The sequence below is a fragment of the Mytilus californianus genome, unplaced genomic scaffold (genome assembly GCF_021869535.1).
Source record: "Mytilus californianus isolate M0D057914Y unplaced genomic scaffold, xbMytCali1.0.p SCAF_4, whole genome shotgun sequence".
In the NCBI taxonomy this organism is placed as follows: Eukaryota; Metazoa; Mollusca; class Bivalvia; order Mytilida; family Mytilidae; genus Mytilus; species Mytilus californianus.
In genome coordinates, this window is record NW_026262690.1 from 75,138,209 (window position 1) to 75,163,813 (window position 25,605).

Sequence of the window (25,605 nt, forward strand, 5' to 3'; positions counted from 1 at the left end):
ATATTGAAGTAAAAAGGAGAATATTGACAACATTTTACACAATCTGATACAGTTTTTGATGTAAATACATCATCTGAAAGTAAAAGCCATATAATATTTATTTGTTAGATATAACAATCTGATTTGAAGTTTCTGAGAAAAATGTGAGAAAAATTTCAACTTCGGGCATTATGTGCAAGAATAACAAAGCAACAGATAAACAGAAAGTTGATAAAAGATGAATGTGAAAATGTATCCCACAGTAAAGCATGTCCACATGAAGCCCAATATCAATTTCAGAAAGCTCTGATTCGTAGTTCACATGAAGAATGCGATAGACATATCATGTGACGAACAAACATACGGTCAGATGGCCAACCGACAGGGCCGCCGGTATAGCACTAGACCCCCTCCTTCAGAGTAGTGGTGTAAAAACACCTACATTTGGAAACCTCAAATTCAATGGTGAAGAAAAGAAAAATAAATTATAAGAAATCCACTGCTAAATCAAGAAACACTTCTTATGACAGTGAACACTGATTGAAAAGGATAATTGGAATATAAGTAAAAAAAAAAGGGTGAACAATCCAAAAAAGCGATAAAAAATCAAAAGTCAAAGGAAGACTGAAAATATCATGGACAAAAACGAAAAACAAACTATATCAGTCTACAAAACACTAGAGAGCAAACTTTAAGTTGAAGTAACAAAAACCACAACAAAATAAGGACAACAAATCAACTGATACATTATAAATTTGCTAAGTATGCAGAATTTCCTTCATTTATCTTGGCACTGAAGACTCAGACCTAACATCTGGAAAAAACTGAAACTTCAAAATAATAACGCATGTTATTGATTTAAAAATTCAGTTATTTAATTGTAATCAAAAGTTTTGTTGCTGCATTTTTCGTATATTTTATTTCAATATAAACATATAATAATCATTAACAAAATAAAACAAAATTCTGCTTATAAAGAATCTTTATCTCTGAACTTGATTGTCAAAGGATTACATACAATACAATTAAAGCCTTTGTATGAAGTCAATACAAGAATATATCGACCTGAAAGAAGCATATCGACTGAGGATGAAGTCAGAGGTCAATATACTTCTTTAGATGGATATATCATTGTATCGACCTCATACAAGGCAACCATTGTTTTTTTACTATTACTGTCCATGAGAGAAATAGAGCAAAAAAATTATTTTATTGGCTGTTATGATTGCGTCACAAAGTGTTGAGGTTTCTAGATTTCTATTTTTAGTTTTTTTTTAAATAACTGTGCAATATCACTTTTCAATCTGCTGTTTTCAGTCTACCTTTGAAAATACAGTTGAACATGTGACTCATTCTGAAAGAATCAAATTAATAAGAATATACAAAATAATAATATAATGTGTTATTCAGCTTATACACCCAGTCAGATTCATCAAAGATTCATGCAAAACCTGTTTTAGAGGTAATATACTCAAAACAGTACTCAGTAACTAATATGTGTGCACCAAAGGTACATATTTTACAGCAGTTTAAAATAAAATGTGTTTTCAAAATCAAATTAATTCTTAAATAATAACAGTAAACAGTAAAACTTAAATGAAATTTTAAATCATAAAAATTAATAAATTGTCTATATAATAGACCTCCCAACTATCCCAATTTATGGGGATATCCCCAATGAGAGGTGTTTACCTGAATTTTGAAATTCTTTATTATATAAACTGAACAACTCAAAACAGGCATTCAAATGAGTTAAAAGGGTTGAAGCACATTCATACTCATTCAAACAATATAGTAGAAGTTTAAAAATCTTATACAATATAAGAGGAGCATTAGGTCCTCTTGCGCTTAAAATTACCTTTGGAGATTTTGAAAAGTTGGCAGGTATGATAAGAACGCATACAAATTTTGAGAGAACAAATAAAAAAATCTTGACATATTTTCACATACATTGTATAAAGAATTACATATTCTTCATTTAAAACTAATGTCATCTCATTTACATAAATATTAGTATGGACTCTCATCTAAATGTATCACATTTGCACTGTCAGGACATAAGGCAATCATCAATCAATCAATGAATCAAGATTTATATACCTGGAGTGACAACAATGATATTTGACAAACCTAAAACGTAGCTTTTATCAATAGATTCTACAATTTTCATAGGATTCTCGAAAAAATAGTTCAAGTAAATCTGATTCATTATGCAATGTTTATTGATGATTAACAAAATGACACATCTGTATACTTTACTCTATGCCAATTTCTTGAATAATCAGTTTATTTCAAAACAGGTAAAACGAGAATGTGCTATGTTTAAAACTTTTAATTTTCTAGACCCTTATTGGCAACAACTTGTTTCCCAAAGGGTTTTACTGAAAACACTTATCTAATATTCTAGGACTTTATTAAGACTGACTTTATTTTGGAGCGAAAAAATCCTTTTAATCTGTTATGTCAAAAGATTATAAGAGGGGACGCCATTAAAGAACATCAATAGATAGACATTTGATTTGTTGATCTTTGTCATCTATAAACTTTCACCTGATTTTTGGCTATTTTTAAAATGAATGATTCCTTTACTTTAGGCATTTCCACTTATTATTCTTCAATCAGCAGCATGGATAATAATATGAAAATATTACTGCATTAAGTTTTGTGAGTTATTGTAGATTACCACACTAATGAATATATATAAAAAATATAACATGACATCCAAAACCTACCCCAAACTTAAGGCAGTGTGTTCATTATCTTTACCCTTAATGTATGGCAGTACTTATTTTAAACTTAATTAATTACAAATTGATGACCCTCGAAATGAAACTACAAAACAGTCTTAACAAAAGCATAACAAAGGCTTAAGCAATCCAAACAATAAAACATTTATATCTAAAAAGTCTTTAAAATTATCACAGTGATTCACAAATAATCAAATTCTATTATTATACTGATATCAATTATATTCTATAAATCTAAATTAATAAGTCGTCCAACTCTTTCCATAATATTACAGGTTCTGGATGTTTTCTTTCTTTTAAGTAGGAATCCATCTTTCCATCAAATAAACCAAAAATTCCACCTGTAAAAGAATTTTATTTTACAACACCTTGACTTGTCATTGAAGCAAATTAGAAAAGAATATCAAAACAAAGTCATAACATTTCCACTTTTAAATGAATCAATACAAATATTATGAAGAGGAAATGTATGATGAAAATGACATGAATTCTATAATAACATGCAATTCAGCTTAATAATACAAATTGAGTTTACAAAAATGTGAGGACTGTTTCATAATTTTTAATATGTCATGGGTCAAGAGCTTTTTTTTTAATTGCAAAACCACTATTTCAAAATTATAATTTAACTGGAGTACTAAATGAAAATCGGAAGAACTCTGATGTTCCAGAAATGTGTTGTGGTGCTATTCTAGAGATTTTTAGGGATAAAATATAAATTGTGTGAAATGTGATACAAAATATTAGAAAAAACCTCAACATAAAAATAACCTAAAGACAATTTAATATAAAATACAGGTCACAAAGTCACATTAGGATACAGCAGTGAAATATCAGTTATATTCATGTCTGTTAAATCTACAAAACTCTGGTTTGTTTAGAGTTTGACATAATTTTAACTCGGGCTTATTTAGAGTTTATATAAATATTGTATAGACGTGTTTTGTTAAAGACCATATGTTGATGTTTAAATGTCTTTTGTAATTAGTATCCATTGGGTTGCTGTCTCATTGATTTACGCCCCACGTCTCTTTTATTGACATGTATTTACCTGTATGTATAAATAAAATTCTGTTTCCTTGGAACCTATCTGGATTTGATGTTAGTTCTTGCACTAGCCCGTTTGCTGCTTTACCAGTATAACAAGGATCTAATATAATTCCAGTACTTCTACTCACTGACTGTATAAATTCTAATAAACAGACAAGACAATGTTACTGTAAAAAAATGACTACAGAAGTATTGGCTATAATGGCAGATACTTAACTTGCAAATCATTATCGTTTTTTATATTTTACCAGGTCAATAATAAAACTTTAAGATAAAGGCAGGTCCTTACATTTTCCGTAATGAAAATAATAATTAAAACATTTGTTGAATTCAAACAAACTCACAAAAAATTATAAACAAAACAAAACAAGTAGATGGGTTTTCAATGGACAAGGGTAGAGCCAAACATTATGTTTTTCCTCACTACAAAACCATACAAAACAATAGACAAGAAAGATGCAGAAATATAATAAATCGCATGGTGGTTGTGGTGATTAATGGCCAAGTTTCAGTATTATAATCTGAAGTTTAATTGTCAGACAGAATGAAAGACTTTAAAAATTTATAGTTCATCAGACATATGAAAAGAAATGAAGAATTGTATTATTTTAGAAAGTCAGCAAAACATAATAATACAAGTTGAAAAACTAGAGGCTCTAAAGAGCCTGTGTCGCTCACCTTGGTCTATGTGCATATTAAACAAAGGACACAGATGGATTCATGACAAAATTGTGTTTTTGGTGATGGTGATGTGTTTGTAGATCTTACTTTACTGAACATTCTTGCTGCTAATTATCTTTATCTATAATGAACTTGGCCCAGTAGTTACAGTGGAAAATATTTTGTAAAAATTTACAAAAATTTACAAAATATATGAAAATTGTAAAAAATTTACTATAAAGGGCAATAACTCCTAAAGGGGTCAATTGACAATTTTGGTCAAGTTGACTTATTTGTAGATCTTACTTTGCTGTACATTATTGCTGTTACAGTTAATCTCTATCTATAACAATATTCAAGATAATAACCAAAAGCTGCAAAATTTTCTTAAAATTACCAATTCAGGGGCAGCAACCCAACAACGTGTTGCCTGATTGGTCTGAAAATTTCAGGGCAGATAGATCTTGACCTAATGAACAATTTTATCCTCGTCAGATTTGCTCAGAGATATGAGCCAAAAACTGCATTATACCCTATGTACTATTTATTAGCCATGTCGGCCATCTTGGTTCGTGGGCGGGGTCATCGGACACATTTTTTAAACTAGATACTCTAATTATGATTTTGACAAGTTTGGTTAAATTTGTCTAAGTAGTTTCAGAGGAGAAGATTTTTGTAAAAGATAACAAAAATTTACGAAAAATGGTTAAAAATAAATTGAATATAAAGGGCAATAACTCCTTAAGGGGTCAACTGACCATTTTGGTCAAGTTTGACTTATTTGTAGATCTTACTTTGCTGAACATTATTGCTGTTTACAGTTTATCTCTATCTATATTAATATTCAGATAATAACCAAAAACGGCAAAATTTCCTTAAAATTACCAATTCAGGGGCAGCAACCCAACAACGGGTTGTCCGATTCATCTGAAAATTTCAGGGCAGATAGATCTTGATCTGATAAACAATTTTATCCCGCCATATTTGCTCTTAATGCTTTGGTTTCAGAGATATAAGCCACAATCTACATTTTACCCCTATGTTCTTTTTTGAGCCATGGCGGCCATCTTAGTTGGTTGGCCGGGTCATCGGACACATTTTTTAAACAAGATACCCCAATAATGATTGTGGCCAAGTTTGGTTAAATTTGGCCAAGTAGTTTCAGAGGAGAAGATTTTTGTAAGAGTTAACGGACGACGGACGAGAGACGACGACTGACGCCAAGTGATGAGAAAAGCTCCCTTTGGGCCAGGTGAGCTAAAAAAGAATTCTCTTTAAGGAATGGTAAACTGGTCTTCTACATTTTTAACTGCCCTGTGCATGGTTCACTACATACAAATGCAAATCTTGCAATTTGAAAAGAAAATTAAATATCATAGAAATTTGTAAGCTCTATTTACATACTGGAGTACAGATACATAATTTTCGGTGACAGATTATTGACAAGTTGCAGTTACATAAGGGTCTGGAATCTTCATTTCTGTATTCTTTCATTTTTTTTCTCTATTCTTTATATTTTATGTCCATTATTCTCTATTCTTAATATCTTATGTCCATTATTTTCTATTCATTGTATTTTAGCACTAGATTATTCTCTTTTCATTATATTTTGGCTTAATTTCTCTTTTCTTTATATTTTTGGCCCATTTTTTTGTAATAGTGGCCCTTTATTATCTATTCTGTAAATCCCATCTAGACCCTCTTACATTGACTTTCAGTCTTTATCTTAACTATTCATGTTAAAAAGTAAAGCTATTCACCATTTTTCTTAGCAATAAATAGACTTTTCAAATGGTTCATATCCTTTGACATCTTATTTGTAGAAAGAAAACAATTCTAGTATTTGAAAAAAAAATCAGATTAAAAGGGAATTCCCCCTCCACAAAACATTAGTAAATAGCCTTCTTTTAAATTTTCTAACTAAAATGTTTAACATGAAATGAAACTGTTTAGTTTGGTGATTTGTTTCACTTGTTTTACTTATGGAAAAAAAGTCTTTACTGCAATAAGTATCTATATGGTTTGACATGAGAGAATACAAATTTGGTATGACACAAATATGTTTCCACGCATTAGAAATGTGTTATTGCGAACCAAATGAAAGTTTTCCACAGAGTCATCTGCTCTTGACCAGGGTATTTAAACTTTTGTCTATTCTCTTGTCCTATTGAATAAATACAATAGCTATTGTTCCCTGTGTAGTTTTTTCACTGGGACCTTTAAATTTCTTCTAGGAGAAATCTATCACTCATTGATTAATTTACCTGACCAAAAATTATCTTCTTTTTTGGGGGAAATAGTTGTATAAACTCGCATAAACTGCATGCAATATTGTATTTGATCAATATCAATAATATATTTTCAATCTGTTCAATATAAACACTGATTTAATTATAAAAAGTTTATTTCTTACAAAATTTTTAGTATTGTTCCAATAAATTTGCATGTTTTTGTTGTTGTTCAGTTATAGAATACATTTATCAAGACCTTAATGTAAACACAATAACTTTCAAGTTTTCATTTGTCAAACACACAAAAAAAAGCAACTTTTAATAGGGAAAATATAAAAAAATTTGTTCAGAAATCAATTTTTAATTTTTGCATCAGAGTTTAGATTGAAACTATTAAAAATGAATTATTGATATTGAATAAATACAACACCACATGCAGTTTTTTGAGTCCTTATTTAGTATTTGTACATGTATTTTCATTATTTACAGTTCAATTTTTTGTTCAGGTAAGTTAATCAGTGAGTGATAGATTTCTCTTGGAAGAAATTTAAAGGTCCCATCAAATAAACTACACAGAGAACAATAGCTATTGTATTTATTAGATGGGACAAAAGAACTTACAAAAGTTTAAATCGACAGGTAACTTGCAGGTGAATCTGTGGAAAAGTATCATTGGGTTCGCAATAAAATAGAGTAAGCTGCAGCACAAAATATCAGGCCTGTTGACTTCCTTCCTTATGCACTATAAACAAGTGTTTTTTACTTTTTATCAGTTAATTTCAATCTTAATTTTGCTATAAACAAAAGGAGGGATTTATGTTAGAACAGGAGTTTTAAACTTATGTTTCTCTCTATACTTCTGAAATGTGTTAAAAATAGAGATAGCTTCAGATAAAAATTTCAAGGCTAAAGATTTCCTTCTGCATGCACTGTAAATAATTGTTTTGCACTTTGTATCAGCTAATTTCAATCTCCTTTTCTATATAAACAAAAAGAGGGAGGAGATATCTTAAAACATAAGTTTTAAACTTCCTTGAAAAATAAGACATTTTTATCTCAACGTTCTTAATGTGTTAAAAATAAAGATAGCACCAGAGTTGAGTTCTAGAACTGTTTATTACCTACCTATGCATTATAAATTATCCATTTCTTTTTAATATGAATGAAAGGAAGAAGGTTTCTTTAAAACAAAAGTGTTAATATAAGTAAGAAGATGAGGTATGAGTGCCAATGAGACAACTCTCGTTCCAAGTCACAATGTATAAAAAGTTAACAATTATAGGTCAAAGTACGGCCTTCAACACGGAGCCTTGGGCCTTGGCTCACACCAAACAGCAAGCAATAAAGGGCCCAAAAATGACTAGTGTAAAACAATTCAAACAGTCTAATCTATATAAAAAACAAGAAACGAGAAACACCTATGAACCACAGCAACAAACGACAACCACTGAACAACAGGCTCCTGACTTAGGACAGGTGCATAAAAATGCAGCGGGTTCAAACGTTTGAACAGGTGCCAACCTTCACCCTAACCTGAGACAGTAGTGTAACATTACAACATAAACATACACAATATAAAATATCAATTGAAATGTTTTAAACATTTTAAACAGGACCCTTTTCCTTCGACTTTAAAACACTGTAATCTATAGCCATCCAGATAGAAAAAAATCATAAGACAAAAATTTATTGGTTCATGCTCGTCTTAAAAAAATCTCAGAGAAGTTGTGCATATCAGGTGAAGGAACACACATCCATGGTATAGAATCGGTACATCAACATTTATATCACAAAGAGTGTATCACTGATTCAAAGTAATATAATAGGTGAATATTCTGATCTACTTAAACTTATTTCTAGCTAATAAATATAATGCAAATGACAATTATGTAGTGCAATAGCAACCAGTAACTGGTTTCAATTTTTCTATTTCATTTAGGAATAGAGGTATTTGACACTAAAAATATGACTACAAACTACAAATATGTCCCTCAGTAGATAATCTAAATTTTACACACAAACCTTGTTCTTCAGGAGTAGATAAGCCATACCCACATCCTTTGTAACCATCAACAATATCTATTATGTCATCAGCACAAACTGAATCACCAAGTCCGACTTCTTTTAATGCGTCGTTGATGTGATCAATAAATGATTGCTTGTTGTCACTAACAGTTATTGCATGGATTCTGTATTTAAAATAAGTTTTCATAACTAAACTAAAGATGTATATATAAAAACTTGATTTTAGTATTTTAATAAATATATATATATATATATATTTCATGTCCTTTATACAGCAAGGTATATAAAAATAATTCCATCCACCTTCAAATCAAATTGTCTTGCAAAATGAACCGTTACTTTCTGTTGCTGTGATCCCTAGCTAATTTTTAATGACATCATCACTTATCTGGCAGCTTTTTAATACTTTAAATATTTTTAAATGTTTATGAGAAACTAATACTCCTTCTGTTTGCTCCTGACTATTTCTCCATTTATGATAGTTATTTTTTTTATTTAACATGCTCGCTAAGGCTCGCATGTTGGAAATCTAAAGCTTAACTATCTTGGGTGGAGAAATATCTTAACGCACATGCAACAGAAGGGGAATCTATATATAAAAGCAGCAAAAGGGATGATTTTTTTTTCAATCTAAACCTATAAATATAAACCTGAATTCATCTTAAGCATGTTAAGTTCACAAACATTTTAAGATTAATCAAAGTATTACATTTTTTTCAAGACTACTTTTCCACTTGAAAAATTTGATATTCCTCAACATTCTATGCAATTCTGACTTTCTTTTACCCTATGAATATTGTCAGAGAGACCATGCTTTAGGTATATAAATAATATTGATTTTAATGTAGTATGTTCTTCCTCTTTGAAAACTATAAATGTCAACAGTTATTAAACTATGAGTTTTAAGTACTTGATAGCATAGCTAAGCTTGGAAAGTCATTTGTTTAAATAATACAGAAAAGGGATATCTAATATCACATAAGTAGTTTTAAATTTTTATCAGTTGAACTGACCTTTTAACAGAAGATTCTAAACCTTTCATATTCCTCTACAAAAATACAACAACAAAAATAGTTTAGGTTCCAAAGTAACTTCAGCTATCTGATGCAACAGGCAGAACCTATCCTCAATATGCATAATATTTATCCTCAATATGTTAAAATTTGATTGGTTAAAGCAGATAGATATACCAGTACCTGAGTTTTGATTGGTTTAGATAGTTAGCTACAGAAAGTCCAGCCGCTGTTCCACCACTTCCACAGGCGAACACAATATCATCAAAGTCTTCTAAAACTCCCTAAATAATTATCAATGGTATCATTGGACAGAGTTCTTATTTATTTGGCAATTTTTTTTCACAAAATATCAATCAAATACAAACCCTGCACATTAGTTTCTAAAAATGGGAGTATTTAAAATGCAGATTGAAAATTTTACATGGCCTATGTTTTTAAAAATAAAACTGTGAGACCACACCATTAATAATGTTGGAGGAATTAACCTGGACTCTGCCATTAAAGAAGATATGTATGTTTTATTCTTTCATCCTTTGGTCTTCAACTGATAATTGTCTCTCATTGTTGAAGGCCATACAGTGACCTATATTTGCTAACATCCAGGTCTCTGTGGATAGTTGTCTCATAGGCAATCATACCACATCTCATTATTTATATCAAACATTTTTATAACAAGAAATGATTGTAACAGGATGCTGTTACGAAGTCTCCCAAACGAAGCTCCCATAATTCATAATTCCCAGGGTCGCCTGACATTGGGCAACGTCCAGTGAAAATTGGTTTTGTCCAGTAAAGTTATATGCATTAGTGATGCCTGGGGACTAACCTTGTATATCATTCAAATCATCTTGGCATGACAAACCAGAATATATATGGTTTAGGGGTGGGGATCTCAACCATTTACAAGATACTAGAATATTGGGGGTGGGGAGGAACCCCTGGGGACTGGCCCTATACGTCATTCAAATGTTCATTACATGACGAACAGGAATATATATGGTTTAGGGGTGGGGATCTCGACCATTTACAAGATATTAGAACTTTCTCAAATGGCAAGGGGTGGGGGTGACCGCTGGGGACTAACCCTGTATAACATTTGATGTGCTTTATCATGACAAACCAGAATATATATGGTTTAGGGGTGGGGATCTCAACCATTTACAAGATATTAGAACTTTCTAAAATGGCAGGGGGTCGGGATGACCCCTGGGGACTAACCCTGTATATCATTCAAACCATCTTAGCATAACAAACCAGAATATATATGGTTTAGGGGTGGGGATCTTGACCACTTTCAAGATATTAGAACTTTCTTAACTGGCAGGGGGTGGGGGTAACCCCTGGGGACTAACCCTGTATTTCATTTGATGTGCTTTATCATGACAAACCAGAATATATATGGTTTAGGGGTGGGGATCTCGACCATTTACAAGATATTAGAACTTTCTCAAATGGCAGGGGGTGGGGATGACCCCTGGGGACTAACCCTGTATATCATTCAAACCATCTTAGCATGACAAACAAGAATATATATGGTTAAGGGGTGGGGATCTTGACAACTTAGAAGATATTAGAACTTTCTTAACTGGCAGGGGGTGGGGGTGACCCCTGGGGACTAACCCTGTATAACATTTGATGTGCTTTATCATGAGAAACCAGAATATATATGGTTTAGGGGTGGGGATCTCGACCATTTACAAGATATTAGAACTTTCTCAAATGACAGGGGGTGGGGATGACCCCTGGGGACTAACCCTGTATATCATTCAAACCATCTTAGCATAACAAACCAGAATATATATGGTTTAGGGGTGGGGATCTTGACCACTTTCAAGATATTAGAACTTTCTTAACTGGCAGGGGGTGGGGGTAACCCCTGGGGACTAACCCTGTATTTCATTTGATGTGCTTTATCATGACAAACCAGAATATATATGGTTTAGGGGTGGGGATCTCGACCATTTACAAGATATTAGAACTTTCTCAAATGGCAGGGGGTGGGGATGACCCCTGGGGACTAACCCTGTATATCATTCAAACCATCTTAGCATGACAAACAAGAATATATATGGTTTAGGGGTGGGGATCTTGACAACTTAGAAGATATTAGAACTTTCTTAACTGGCAGGGGGTGGGGGTGACCCCTGGGGACTAACCCTGTATAACATTTGATGTGCTTTATCATGACAAACCAGAATATATATGGTTTAGGGGTGGGGATCTCGACCATTTACAAGATATTAGAACTTTCTCAAATGACAGGGGGTGGGGATGACCCCTGGGGACTAACCCTGTATATCATTCAAACCATCTTAGCATGACAAACCAGAATATATATGGTTTAGGGGTGGGGATCTTGACAACTTAGAAGATATTAGAACTTTCTTAACTGGCAGGGGGTGGGGGTGACCCCTGGGGACTAACCCTGTATAACATTTGATGTGCTTTATCATGACAAACCAGAATATATATGGTTTAGGGGTGGGGATCTCGACCATTTACAAGATATTAGAACTTTCTTAAATGGCAGGGGGTGGGGGTGACCCCTGGGGACTAACCCTGTATTTCATTTAATGGGCTTTATCATTTAGAACATTTTCAATTAAAAAGTTTGTGTCTATCACGAACGGTTTTCAATTTATAATCATTTGAAAATTTTAAAAAATAAAATCCCATAGGGTTCTATAGTAAAACCCTCTTTTCTTTTTGCCCCTCAAAGTACCCCTTTATAAACCCCATTGCAAAAAAAAAACCCTGATTGCACCACTAGACATGTTAGTCTAACATATTGTGAAACCCTAAGTTAATCCAACAAGCGGTTTTGGAGAACGGGTGCGGACAAGTTCAAATTTAAAAGCGGCGGAAGAAGAAGAAGAAGAAGAAGAAGAAGAAGAAGAAGAAGAAGAAGAAGAATAATAATAATAATAAGAACTGAGCAAAAACAATAAGTCTTCCCAAACTTCGTTTGGGAGACTTAATTATACAGCTTTTCAACAAGAGTACACACGGTGAAATGTCTCGCCTTCTTAACTAACCATTGATATTATGTTGATAGTCCTAAATATAAAGCTTTACTACAACTATCACATAGGATAACAGGATCCAAGAAAATGAGGTCAAGGTCAGATAAACCAAACTGGAAATACATGTACACCTTACAATCATTTTATACACCAAATATGCTTTAAATATAGTTGACCTATTGCACATCTAAGAAACAAACTTAACCAGGAAAACTTAACATTGATCAATGAACCATGAAAATCAGGCCAAGGTCAGATGAACCCTGCCAGACAGATATGTACACCTTACAATCATTACATGCTTTAAACATAGTTGACCTTTTGCATATAGTATCTAAGAAACAAACTTAACCAGGAAAACTTAAGATTGACCAATGAACCATGAAAATGAGGTCATGGTCAGATGATAATTGCCAGACAGACATTTACACTTTACAATCTTTCCATACACCATATATACTTGACCTATTGCTAATAGTATTAGAAAAACAGACCAAAAAACAAAAACTTAACATATGGTAATGAACCGAAATGAGGTCAAGGTCAAATAAAACATGCCAGACTGACATGTACATCGTAAAATATTTGTATACACCAAATATAGTTGACTTATTGCATACAATATTAGAAAAACAGATCAAAACACAAAATCTTAACTGTAACCATTGAACCATGAAAATGAGGTCAAGGTCAGATGCCATATGCCAGTTGGACATGTACACTTTACAACCATTCCATACACCATATATAGTAGACCTATTGCTTATGGAATCTGAGATATGGACTTGACCACGAAAACTTAACCTTGTTAACTGATCCATGAAATGAGGTCGAGGTCAAGTGAAAACTGTCTGACGAGCAGGCAGACCTTGCAAGGTACGCACATACCAAATATAGTTATCCTATTACTCATAATAAGAGAGAAATTAAGAATACTAAAAATGTTAACTTTTTTTTCAAGTAGTCACTGAACCATGAAAATGAGGTCAAGGACAATGGACATATGACAGAAGGAAACTTCATAACATATGGCATCTATATACAAAGTATGAAAGATCCAGGTCTTCTACCTTCTGAAATATTGAGATTTTAAGAAGATAGCTAACGCCGCCGCCGCCGCCGCCGGATCACAGAAGTCGCAGGCTCGACAAAAACTAGAAAACTATAAAGGACCAAACTATATCAAAAAGATAATTATTGGTATATGTAAAAAAATGGTACTGTATAAAATAAACAATTTTCTTGTGTCATATGTTAATGCCTAACCAATTTTTGGCAGAAATACTGAACATATATTAGCAATTTTAATACCTGAGAAATCATTTCTTGGAATGCTGTTATATAACCATATAATCCAACAACATTAGATCCACCAATGGGTACCAAATAAGAATCTTCTCCTGTTGTCTTCCTATAAAATATATAACTGTCAATGGGAGATAACTCCAAACGTAATTTCCAAAGTAATTTTACCGTTATTTTTCTGTTTAACATCATATATACTAATAAAATATCAATAACAATAGTCTGTTTGTACAAATGTTTGTAAAGATGAACTTCCGATGATGAATTTCCCAGTTTCTAATTTCATTTGCCTCAGGTTTTAGGAGTTGTCCAATACCACAGAGTCTTTATGATAGGGACAATTAAATCAATGATAGATTAAGGTATCTGGAGTGTCTAAATGTTGGACAATAGATTTTTACTTAAACTTCAGTAAAAGACTTCTTGGTCAATGTACTCACTGGGGGTCACGGACCTGGTTTTTTCGTTAAAATACAGAGAAATAAACAAAATTACAGTGATTTTACATGGTTTAAATTGGGGAAACTGAATTTTTCCATATTGAGGAAACATTATACGATAGAATTTCATTTCATAAATACTTCCACATATATCAAATAAAAATAAGGGGTCATGGGCCTTATTTTGTTGATAAATCCAAAAAACACAAATTGTCTTATATCAAATTCAATACAATTATCAGCCCTTGATTTTAAAAGGATTTTTTATGAAAATTTTAAATACACTTGTCAACACTTAATATTTTGATAGTTTAATCTTTAAATTTCAAGTTTTAGATGTTTCTGTTGTATATTGAATGATACTTGGTAAATATTTTTTGAAATATGCCCAGACGGGATGCTCAGAAAAAAAACACCCGATCTACCTTAATTAAAACAAGAGTGAACACACTGAAATGTCTCGCCTTCTTTACTAATCATTGATATTATGTTGATAGTCCTCAATATAAAGCTTTATTACAACTGTCACATAAACTTAACATTAACCAAGAAAACTAAACATTGACCGATGAACCATGCAAATGAGTTCAAGGTCGGATGAACCATGCCAGACAGACATGTACAGCTAACAATTCTTCCATACAACAAATAAAGTTGACATATTGCTTATAGTTAAAGATAAACAGACCAAAACACAAAAAATTAACACTGAGTAATGAACCGTGAAAATGAGGTCAAGGTCAAATAAAACCTGCACGACTAATATATAGATCATAAAATATTTCCATACACCAAATATAAATGACCTATTGCATATAGTATTAGAAAAAAAGACCAAAACTCTAAAACTTAACTTTGACCACTGAACCATGAAAATGAGGTCACGGTCAGATGACACCTGCCAGCTAGACATGTACACCTTACAATTATTCAATACACCAAATATAGTAGACCTATTGCATACAGTATAAGAAAAACAGACCAAAACACAAAAACTTAACTATTACCACTGAACCATGACAATGAGGTCAAGGTCAGATGACACCTACCAGTTGGACATGTACACCTTACAGTCCTTTTATACACCGAATATACTAGACCTATTGCTTATAGTATCTGAGATATAGACTTGACCACTAAAACTTAACCTTGTTCACTGATCCATGAAATGAGGTCGAGGTCAAGTGAAAACTGTCTGACTGGCATGAGGACCTTACAAGGTACGCACATACCAAATATAGTTATCCTATTACTTCTAATAAGAGAGAATGTAACATTACAAAAAAATCTTAATTTTTTTTTCAAGTTGTCACTAAACCATGAAAATGAGGTCAAGGACATTGGACATGTGACTGACGAAAACTTCGTAACATGAGGCATCTATATACAAAGTATGAAGCATCCAGGTCTTCTACCTTCTAAAATATAAAGCTTTTAACAAGTTAGCTAACGCCGCCGTAGCAGCCGCCGCCGCCGGATCACTATCCCTAAGTCGAGCTTTCTGCAACAAAAGTTGCAGGCTCGACAAAAAGGATAACTGACAGTTATATGGTAACATATTCAATAAAAAAAAAATGAAAACTTTACGTTTTAAATTACATGCGTACGAAGCGCTTTTCTGGATTTAACTTCATCAGGAACACTCAAAGCCGAATATTGGAAAGCCAAGGATGTATAAGAACCAAAACCATTGAAGAGCTATATAACCAAAAAAGACCTAAGAAATATCCAAATCCATCTAGGGTCAACTTTGCCTGAGGAAGTTGAAAGCTTAGTTTCTTTATAATTTCAAAATTTATAAATGGACAATGTTAAATTGATAATGCTACTTGAAAAAAGTCTGAGCAAATTATACTACTAACAAAAGTATAAGGTTAACACAAAAATGACTGTTCAACTGATTACAATGGATCTCCGTAAAGATTTCTATTTTGAAATAACTGTTGGGTTTTGTTGCAGAAGTTTACTGATTGTAACCTAGATATACAGTCAACACAGAATCATGGATATTAAGAACTGTAAACGTGTACAAGTGAGATGATAAAGCAAATTGTTTTTTATCATCAATTGGTTCCCATTTGTAAACTAAGTTTTGTCATAACAGTTGTTAAATGGTTTGGTATATTAACAGATTCTTTCACAATCTGTTAATACTACCTTCCTACGTTTGCTAACTTTTTATTCTATCACATTTTTCTCCTTCACACTTGTGCAGTGCGATTGCCAAATTTCTTACGTAAGGTGTCATATTAAAGTCACGACATACAGAAAAAAATCATAGAATTAGAGTAACATGAGTATGGGAAGAACATAATTCAATAGCAGAACATAACCTGAAGATTTGGATAAAATATAGGATTTTTCGGTTAAAAGAAAGTATATGACCATATGTTTTATAACAAAATTTAGCCATTCATTTATATGAAAAATGTTCATCATTTAGTTAAAATTGGAGAATCATATGGCTTAAATTATCCAAATGTGTTAACTTACAGCATGTATCGTATGAAGAGAACTGATTACGTAAAGCATATAAATTACATACTTACTTGATATGTGCTGCTAGTTTTTCCATTCTTGGTTTTAAGTCTGTCGCATAGTTGCTCGACGTTAACATGTTTGATATTAAATAGATACTTGCGCCACTCATTTTGTCCAATAAAACATTTCCTTCAAACGTTAGGTTGGCACTGCAATCTTTGTAATAAAGTTTACCAGTCTTAGTTTCTTTTGCTTCCATGGTATAAGGCTGTCAAAGATATTATTTGACAATCACGGGTTTAATTCTTTTCTTGGAAAAGTCTAATCATATAGTTGGGATTGGAGATATTATGAAAGTTTTTCAGTCAATGAGAAAAAAACATTCCTAAAAATCAAGTTTGCAGTACTTTTTTCAGGTCTTGATTATTTTAAGAAATTATGAAATTATGGATGTAATACTTCATTTTGATGTGTACCAGTATTGTTTATTTTAATTTTAATTGTTTCTTTGTTTATTTTTTGAGGGCTTTTTTCATTTTAAATAAAATGTAATTCAGTATTGTAAAACACACGTCCATAATTAAACATTTATTGTCTACATAAGGTTAATCCCTATATTTTTTCCAAGCCATGCTTATCTACCTTTATTCTTTTTAAACCTTCGCTGTCCACTAGTATATATATAGAAATTTAAGAAAACGTAATGAAAATACTTTTATATCATGTATATAATTCAGGGAAGACCTGAGAGACAAAACATTCCCCTTGATAGGCCTTATATTTAGCATTCTCCATTTATATGTTGTTTTCTCTCTCTCGATATATACACTTATACTGGTAAATATAAACATCTTACCACTTCTGGACTTCGTAACAGAAGATGACACTTCAACCCAAGCTGTGCTGCAGCTATTGCTGCAGACCTGGCAAAATTAGACTGAATACTGCCACAAGTGATTACATTCTTACAGCCTTTGTCAATGGCATCGGCAAATAAAAACTCTAGTTTTCTGACCTGAAAGAAGACACTGATAATTTGGTCCCACTCTAAATTTTACAAGTATATATTTATAAATTGTTTTTTTTTAACATGTTTAACAGGTTTTAGTTTAGCCCATTTCTTCTCATCTTATGAAGAAACTATCATCATCATTTTTGAATTGGATCAGATTCATTCGAGGGTTCACGCATATAAATAGGTTGTTTTTGTAGTCTTTCGGAATACCGGAAATGCCTACTATCTTTTCGGAATACATCTGTTCTTTTCTATGGCCGCCTGCGTAATAGGTAATTAATTGATCGAATGAATATGTATTAGCGTTTTACAGTTGCTATAGAGATAAGTTTTAATCGAGGCTGATTGATATCCTACATCAGTAGTGAATTATATTAGAGTCGCTTATGCATGATATGCTAAGTTTTCTGAAATACAAGCTGTGTTCACATGGGCGATTAAGTGACGTCAATGGATAGGGCATTTTTATAATTTTAAAACTGAGTAATTTCAACGTTATTTAAAAAGAGCAAAGACCGTTTAAGCAGCAATTAAAATTCTACATCCAGGAAAGATGCGAACAAACAAGGAGTTTCTAAAATTGTTTCTATTTTAATTAAAATAGCAAAAATGGAATTATTATTTGAAGTCCATTACTTTAATTGGTAAAATATTGGAACAAAATATCCTTAATCGTTATCAAAATCCAAATTAAAATAAATAGAAAATAAATTAAACATAATAAAGAAATACAAAAAGAACCTTAGAATCAATGCAGATATAAGATGCTACAACGAAACGTTCTATCATTGTCTATTTTTTAAAGTTATAAAAATATTTTTAGCGTCATGGTTTCGATTCTGAAAGATTAATTAAATGTTTGGGCGTGATGTCTGTGATGTCGGATATTATGCATATGCAATAGCAGTGGTGAAATACTAATACAGGGTCAGTGATAAGATAATGAATGTCTTTTATAGAGACAGAGTGATGATATATACAGTCAGAGAAAAGATAATGAATTTCTATTTATAGCAATTAAGGCTCTACATTGTTATAAAAATATAAATAAGGAAACAAGACAACTCGGTGACATCAAGCAGCTAGTTTTCTCATATGAATTGTTTTACATTTGTCATTTCGGGGCCTTTTATAGCTTACTATGCGGTATGGGTTTTGCTAATTTTTGAAGGCCGTACGGTGACATATAGTTGTTAACTTCTAACTCATTTGGTATCTGGTGGAGAGTTGTCTGATTGGCAATCATACCACATCTTCCTTTTTTTAATTTTATATAAAGAAACCATTATAATCTTATTTAAAAATGCAAGTCAACCCTGGAAATAACGACCAAATTAAAAGGCACCTTAAGCTTTTAGGTGTGTTAAATGCATAAATTGTATGTCATATCGAAACAGTTCATAAATGAATATGCGTTTGAGTCCTTAAAATAATTCTATAGATATGAAACGATTTACAGACACACTGAGTGATATTCTTTGTGGTATGTGACCCCCCGCCGACACACACACACACACACACACACAAAATCAGACTAAAAGTTGAAGTAGCAGGTGCACAACTTCATGTCCCACCTTAAAAAGAATCAGTGAAAGTTTCTGGAAATTCCATCAATTTGTTTTCAAGGAGTTGAGGCAATCTGTATTCATGAGCGAATTTTTAGGGTCTAGTTGACAGAGTCCTAGAGCGTTTTGACGACAAAATAGGACAATATCTTTACAAATTAGGCGATACAAAAACGTGTGTATTGATAAGCAAAAAATAGCACAACGTAGTAAAAAATTATTTTTTTTTAAATCAATATCCGTCAATATGCGATTGCAAAAACAGGATTTTTAAATTGCTTACTGGACATGAGATGTCGACTTAAGCCAGGAAGCTACCTCTAATTTTCAAAACAGCACCTTAGAATGAAACATACAGTGGTTGCCTCCTATTTAGCATGTTGTAATGTTATCTATCGGAAGAGAAAGGGAGAGAGAGAAATGATTTCTTTAACAAGAAAGTTATGCCCAGTTATATAAAAAAAATGAGGTAAAATCATGCATCTTTATATAACAATTATCTGATCTTATATACCAAACAGGCATTTAGGTTCACGAATGCATTTCTTTTTTTAAAGAAAGCAACTTGTTATTATTGGTTTTATCGTATATCAGGTATTCATTGAAAAAATTACTCATATCACTATGGACACAAACATGGATATGATATAGAGAGTTAGAGTCAAAGTAAAAATTTAATTAAATACCAAATTCCTGTATTTTAAAACTACATCTTGCTATATTATAACATGTTGTAATGAGCATTTAACATGTTTAATGAAGTTATATTGAAAGGAATAAAACATATAAAATGGCCAACTTTCAAGGTAAAAATGGAGAAGCAAGTTATAAGTTGACCAATGCAACATTGAAAACAAAATGTGTAAATTGACGCCAAAAGAAAACTAATGCACCTGTCAAATAATCTTATTTCTGAAGGGGACACACATGAATTCAAGTCAGAGCTGTAAAATGTGTGGTCAAATGCAGCCAAACTAGAACATACCTCATAAATCTAATTGGAAACCATTTGCAAGGTATGTAAACCCTCCAGATGCTAGGCAAGGTGTGAATCATTCAACAGAGAACAAACATGCCTATTTTACTGGTTTTTTTTAAATTAAAGATGGTCCTATTCTTCAGCTGCCAGGTCGTTTGAAATAATCTTTAAATCTAAACTTCAGTACAATAGTTTCCATGCTTGTTTCAATTCTGGTTCACTGGTTTAAAACAAACTAATATTTTTAAATTCTATTACTAGGACCAATAATTGTACTCTCAATTTTAGTCTTGAAATTGGGTTTGGAACTAGTTGCAGTAACTGTGAGTACTCTTATATCAGTACTTTGTGTCTTTTTTAATTTGTACCAATCTGATGAGTCAAGCCGGTTGCATCTGAATTTTAGAGTTATTTTTAATGTTGTGCTGTTATACTACTATCCTTGTTTAGGACATTTGAGCTCTCACAAACCTTTTAATGTAACCTCATTTTTATGTGCATGTCCCAAGGCAGTTGCCCAGTGGTTGCCCTCTGTCATTCGTGTTATATGTATACTGTAAAAAATATTAGCTTAAATCAGGCCATTTTTTTATGCTTTGGATTGTTTTGTATTTACAAATTGCTATCTTGTGTAATCAAAATGTAATATAGCTTACTATAACACATAAATTTAAGCATGATAAGGTATGGGTTTTGCTAATTGCTGAAAGCTGTACAGAAACGTATAGAGTTACATCTTTGCAGTTTAGTCTTAGGTTGATGGTGTTGATTGTTGTCTCATTGGAAATCATACTACATGTCCTTACTTTTATATCAAAATATATGCAAAAGTTCAATATAAAAATAAGGAGATGTGGTATGATTGCCAATGAGACTACTATCTACCAAAGTTCAAATGAAGTGGATGTAAGCAATTATAGGCTATGTCCAGATGAGCTAAAAGGTACCAATATCAACACACCTTATTACCTGACAATGTTGACCCAGTCATATCATCTCTCTTGATGTAAACTTTAAAACCACTGGGTATATTTGGAAGTTTCCATTCATGGATTGGTGTATTCATATTACCAAGCTGAAAAAGATTTGGAAACAATATTTTTGTAAGTGTTTTTAACAAAATTCAAAATTCTTGTATTACCCACAAGTCTGGCAACATCTGAATGGATCAAAATAAAAATAAGGATTATGAATTAATTACTGTAATTGACCATATAAAATTGAGAATGGAAAAGGGGAATGTGTCAAAGAGACAACAACCCGACCATAGAACAGACAACAGCAGAAGGTCACCAACAGGTCTTCAATGCAGCGAGAAATTCCCGCACCCGGAGGCGTCCTTCAGCTGGCCCCTAAACAAATATATATACTAGTTCAGTGATAATGAACGCCATACTTAACTCCAAATTGTACACAAGAAACTAAAATTAAAAATAATACAAGACTAACAAAGGCTAGAGGCTCCTGACTTGGGACAGGCGCAAAAATGCGGCGGGGTTAAACATGTTTATGAGATCTCAACCCTCCCCCTATACCTCTAGCCAATGTAGAAAAGTAAACGCATAACAATACGCACATTAAAATTCAGTTCAAGAGAAGTCCGAGTCTGATGTCAGAAGATGTAACCAAAGAAAATAAACAAAATGACAATAATACATAAATAACAACAGATTACTAGCAGTTAACTGACATGCCAGCTCCAGACTTCAATTAAACTGATTGAAAGATTATGTCTTCATCATATGAATATCAGGCACAATCCTTCCCGTTAGGGGTTTAGTATCATACCATCATAACATATATGAGAAGAACATAACCCGTGTCATGCCAACAACTGGTTTTTAAATAAATGTGTTTAGTGCCGATGCAAAGACCCTATAAGTGAATCAATATTAACGCCAAAATATGCAATCTTTAATGACCTGACAACAGTATCGTAACTATATCCCTTCTTAATAAGTCTATTTAAAGGTTTTGTTAGCTTCAGAGGTGAATACTGACATTTTTGTGCTTTATAAAGAATATTTCCATAAAAAATTGGATGTGAAATACCTGAACGTATAAGAAGTCTGCATGTTGAGCTATATTTACGAATGATGTCCTTATACCGATGATAAAATTTAGTAAATGTTTTGACTAGTTTGTGATATCGAAAACCCTGGTGTAATAATTTTTCAGAAATACATAAATTTCTCTCGTTAAAATCTAAAACATTGTTACATACACGAGCGAATCGTACAAGTTGAGATATATAAACACCGTAAGATGGTGACAAGGGAATGTCACCATCTAAAAATGGATAATTAACGATGGGAAATGAAAAATCATCTCTTTTATCATATATTTTAGTATTAAGCTTTCCATTAATGATACATATGTCCTTAAAGGAGCATAACCTGTCAAATTCATGGTCATCAATTTGACTCAATTTCTTATATTTGATTTATATAGCACACTAAAATGTGACTATAACCAATTTACAAAAAGTCCAAAAGAAACAATTAACAATGACGCGATTGATTTTAATGTATTTTTGACTAGACGCCTTTTATTTTACCATAAGATGTCCTCTGAAGACTGTTGATGGTCATATCACCTGATATAAACATAAATATAAATATAAATAGACAGGCAGGCACGTGTAAACATTTACTGACTAGGTCTGTTTGATTTCATGTCATAGATTAAAAAATATGGAAATCATTGTTTTACCTGTAAAAGAATGCTTTTTTGTATGGGCCAAATCAGTCAAAGAAATGATTCTTCTTGTTGGCTACCTGTTTCAATTTTTTCAATGTTGACATTTTTATTTTTTAATTACATGCTTAGCCAATGCGTAACTCTTCGCCACATGCTCCAGCTAAGGGTTTAATTAAAGGACGCATGAATACAAATTCAAATGAGTTGAATTTTTGACTAATGCAAGCAAATAATACATCTGCAATATGTTTTAGCTTATTTTGTTCAAATTGAACCAAACTGACTGCTACTAACAAATTAATGTTTCGATATTCCGCTTTTATAAATGTTTGAAACAAGAAAAAACATATTTTAATATTTTGTCTATATTGTAGCTATAAATGCCCCTTTTAAGATCTTCAGATCAACAATTTGTGTTGTAATTGTTTGTAGTAAAGAAGCTCTCTCTAAAGCTAATGTTTTGATATATGAGTGAGCGCAGAATGCTATCTTAGTTTATTATACAACTAAATTTTCCAATTACCATTTATGTAGACTTTGAAAGTTTCAAATAAGTTAAATTGATATTGAAAAAAAATACAAGACAATAGAATATCATGCAGTTTAATCAATATAATTAACAATAAATCTATTGTGTAAAAGTAAAATATTTACATGATTTCATTTTGAACGATTTCCATACTAATCGTTTAAAAACGCCTGCATTAGCCTAGTCCAAAAAAATTATGACGTCTTGAAAGGCTATTTTAAGGCGTCACAGAAAAAAAAATAGCCTTTCAAGACGTCATAATTATTTGGACTAGCGTTAGCCCTGAACCAGCAGTTGTCTCTCCTTGTGTTTGTTTAAAGTTTTTTTAATCTGTAGATGCTTACCCTCACAAAATATTTAGGAATGTGTGACAGTCTGTTACTCCAGTTTGGTGGCAAAAATGGTGTCAAAACTGATGTCATCGTGCCAATGCAATGTTCGAAATCAACTTCCAAGCAAGGACTGAAGCTCATAAACTCGGCAAAATATTGGTTTTCCCCAATCTCCGGCACAGAGTTCATATCCGTTCCATACGTGCTTTGCAATACTTCACTTACTATTTAGCCCCTTGTATCTGGTGTTTTTGTAAAGACGTACGAGTCTGCACACACACATGTATATTCAATATTGTTTATGAATTCAACATTACGTAACACAATGAACTAAATCACCGGACTTGAGGGTATACAGTTCAGAATAATAAGAAGCCATTAACACATATAAGCGTGAAAAAATGCATGTACATGAATTCTACTCATTATATAATCTTCATGAGACCATAATAGTTGTAAACACCCCCTAGTAGAAATCATTAAATAATAAAAGTGTCCAATAAATTAAGTAACAATAGCGTAAAATAAAAGCCAATGATCAAAAGCACATTTAATAAAAAAAAAGAGACATTGCCAACTGGGCAATTGAAAATCATTATTTAATTAGAAACAGACAACACCCTGGACAAAAATATAAAATGAAAGAACAAATAACAATAACAAAAGTTAAATATTACATACCATGAAGAAAACTTAAAACTAAGCCACACATACTCCACCAAAAACAAAGACAGTGTTAAACACTTTTGTCACCTGCTGTGATGATGAAGAAAAAACCTGTCAATAAGTTATATCACAATCAATAATGAAAAACATCATTAAAACGGGAATTTAAATTAAATTCAGCCATGATCGAGACATCAATGTTTTGTATTAACAGGCACTACACAACAATGTTTGTCTACCTCATAAGCAGCATATGAATCGGAAAAGACCATTGCACATATTTTTGTTCCAAGATTGCCACAATTTACAAAATCACATGTTTTAAGGCTTGATGTATTAATATCCCAAAAATTATATGAAGTCTACTTTGATAAATTGTATTTTTATATCTATTTCAGAGTTTTTTAGAATAGTTTATTACTTCCAACAGAATCAAGCATCCTTGTTATTGGTTATCATATGTATCCATTCATTAACATGTAAGTTAAAAATATATTGGAAATCTTTGTAATTAAGTAAATAAGAAATTATTTCTGTTTGTGAGATAGGTCCCTTGTTAACTTGAAGTGTAGAAGTAACTTACCTCATAACAATGTATTATTGTACAATAATCAACTAATACTATTATAATTATAGTTATAGTAGTATTGACTCTATGGGGTCTACAATATAGTTTTTGAATTATAATGCCTTCCATCAAACAACATTGCCACCATGGCTTACAAATATAGTATAGAGATGAAATGCAAGTAGTTGTCATATTTTAGAAAATCATAATAGGTAAAAAAAAATTGACATTTGCTAAAAAGTTCAAAATGTCATCTACAATGCTCAATTTAATTTTTCCTTTCAATCATGAGTT

At 32.0% G+C, this 25,605-nt stretch overlaps 2 protein-coding genes across 2 annotated transcripts in view; both read right to left on the bottom strand.

Moving 5' to 3' along the window:
- Positions 1 to 25,605, bottom strand: part of LOC127738537 (uncharacterized) — a 136,463-nt gene that overhangs the window by 64,692 nt on the left and 46,166 nt on the right. The gene's annotated exons all lie outside the window — the stretch shown is intronic.
- On the bottom strand, positions 880 to 24,345 carry LOC127738535 (uncharacterized). Its single transcript, XM_052249818.1, has 9 exons — positions 24,090 to 24,345; positions 21,478 to 21,591; positions 17,814 to 17,972; positions 17,026 to 17,225; positions 14,043 to 14,142; positions 9,889 to 9,989; positions 8,690 to 8,856; positions 3,778 to 3,918; positions 880 to 3,067 (listed from the first exon to the last, which is right to left on the bottom strand). The coding sequence occupies exons 1-9, from the start codon at positions 24,264 to 24,266 to the stop codon at positions 2,961 to 2,963; spliced, it is 1,266 nt and encodes a 421-aa protein (XP_052105778.1). The 5' UTR covers positions 24,267 to 24,345; the 3' UTR covers positions 880 to 2,960.

What these genes read in the sequence shown, in the direction of transcription:
- LOC127738535 (XM_052249818.1), bottom strand. Translation starts at nt 24,266, where the DNA reads ATGAACTCTGTGCCGGAGATTGGGGAAAACCAATATTTTGCCGAGTTT. An exon ending in TGTTACGAAGTCCAGAAGTG is followed by an intron (nt 17,226 to 17,813) that starts GTAAGATGTTTA and finishes TATCTTTGACAG; the next exon opens with CCTTATACCATGGAAGCAAA. An exon ending in TCCAAGAAATGATTTCTCAG is followed by an intron (nt 9,990 to 14,042) that starts GTATTAAAATTG and finishes ATAATTATTTAG; the next exon opens with GGAGTTTTAGAAGACTTTGA.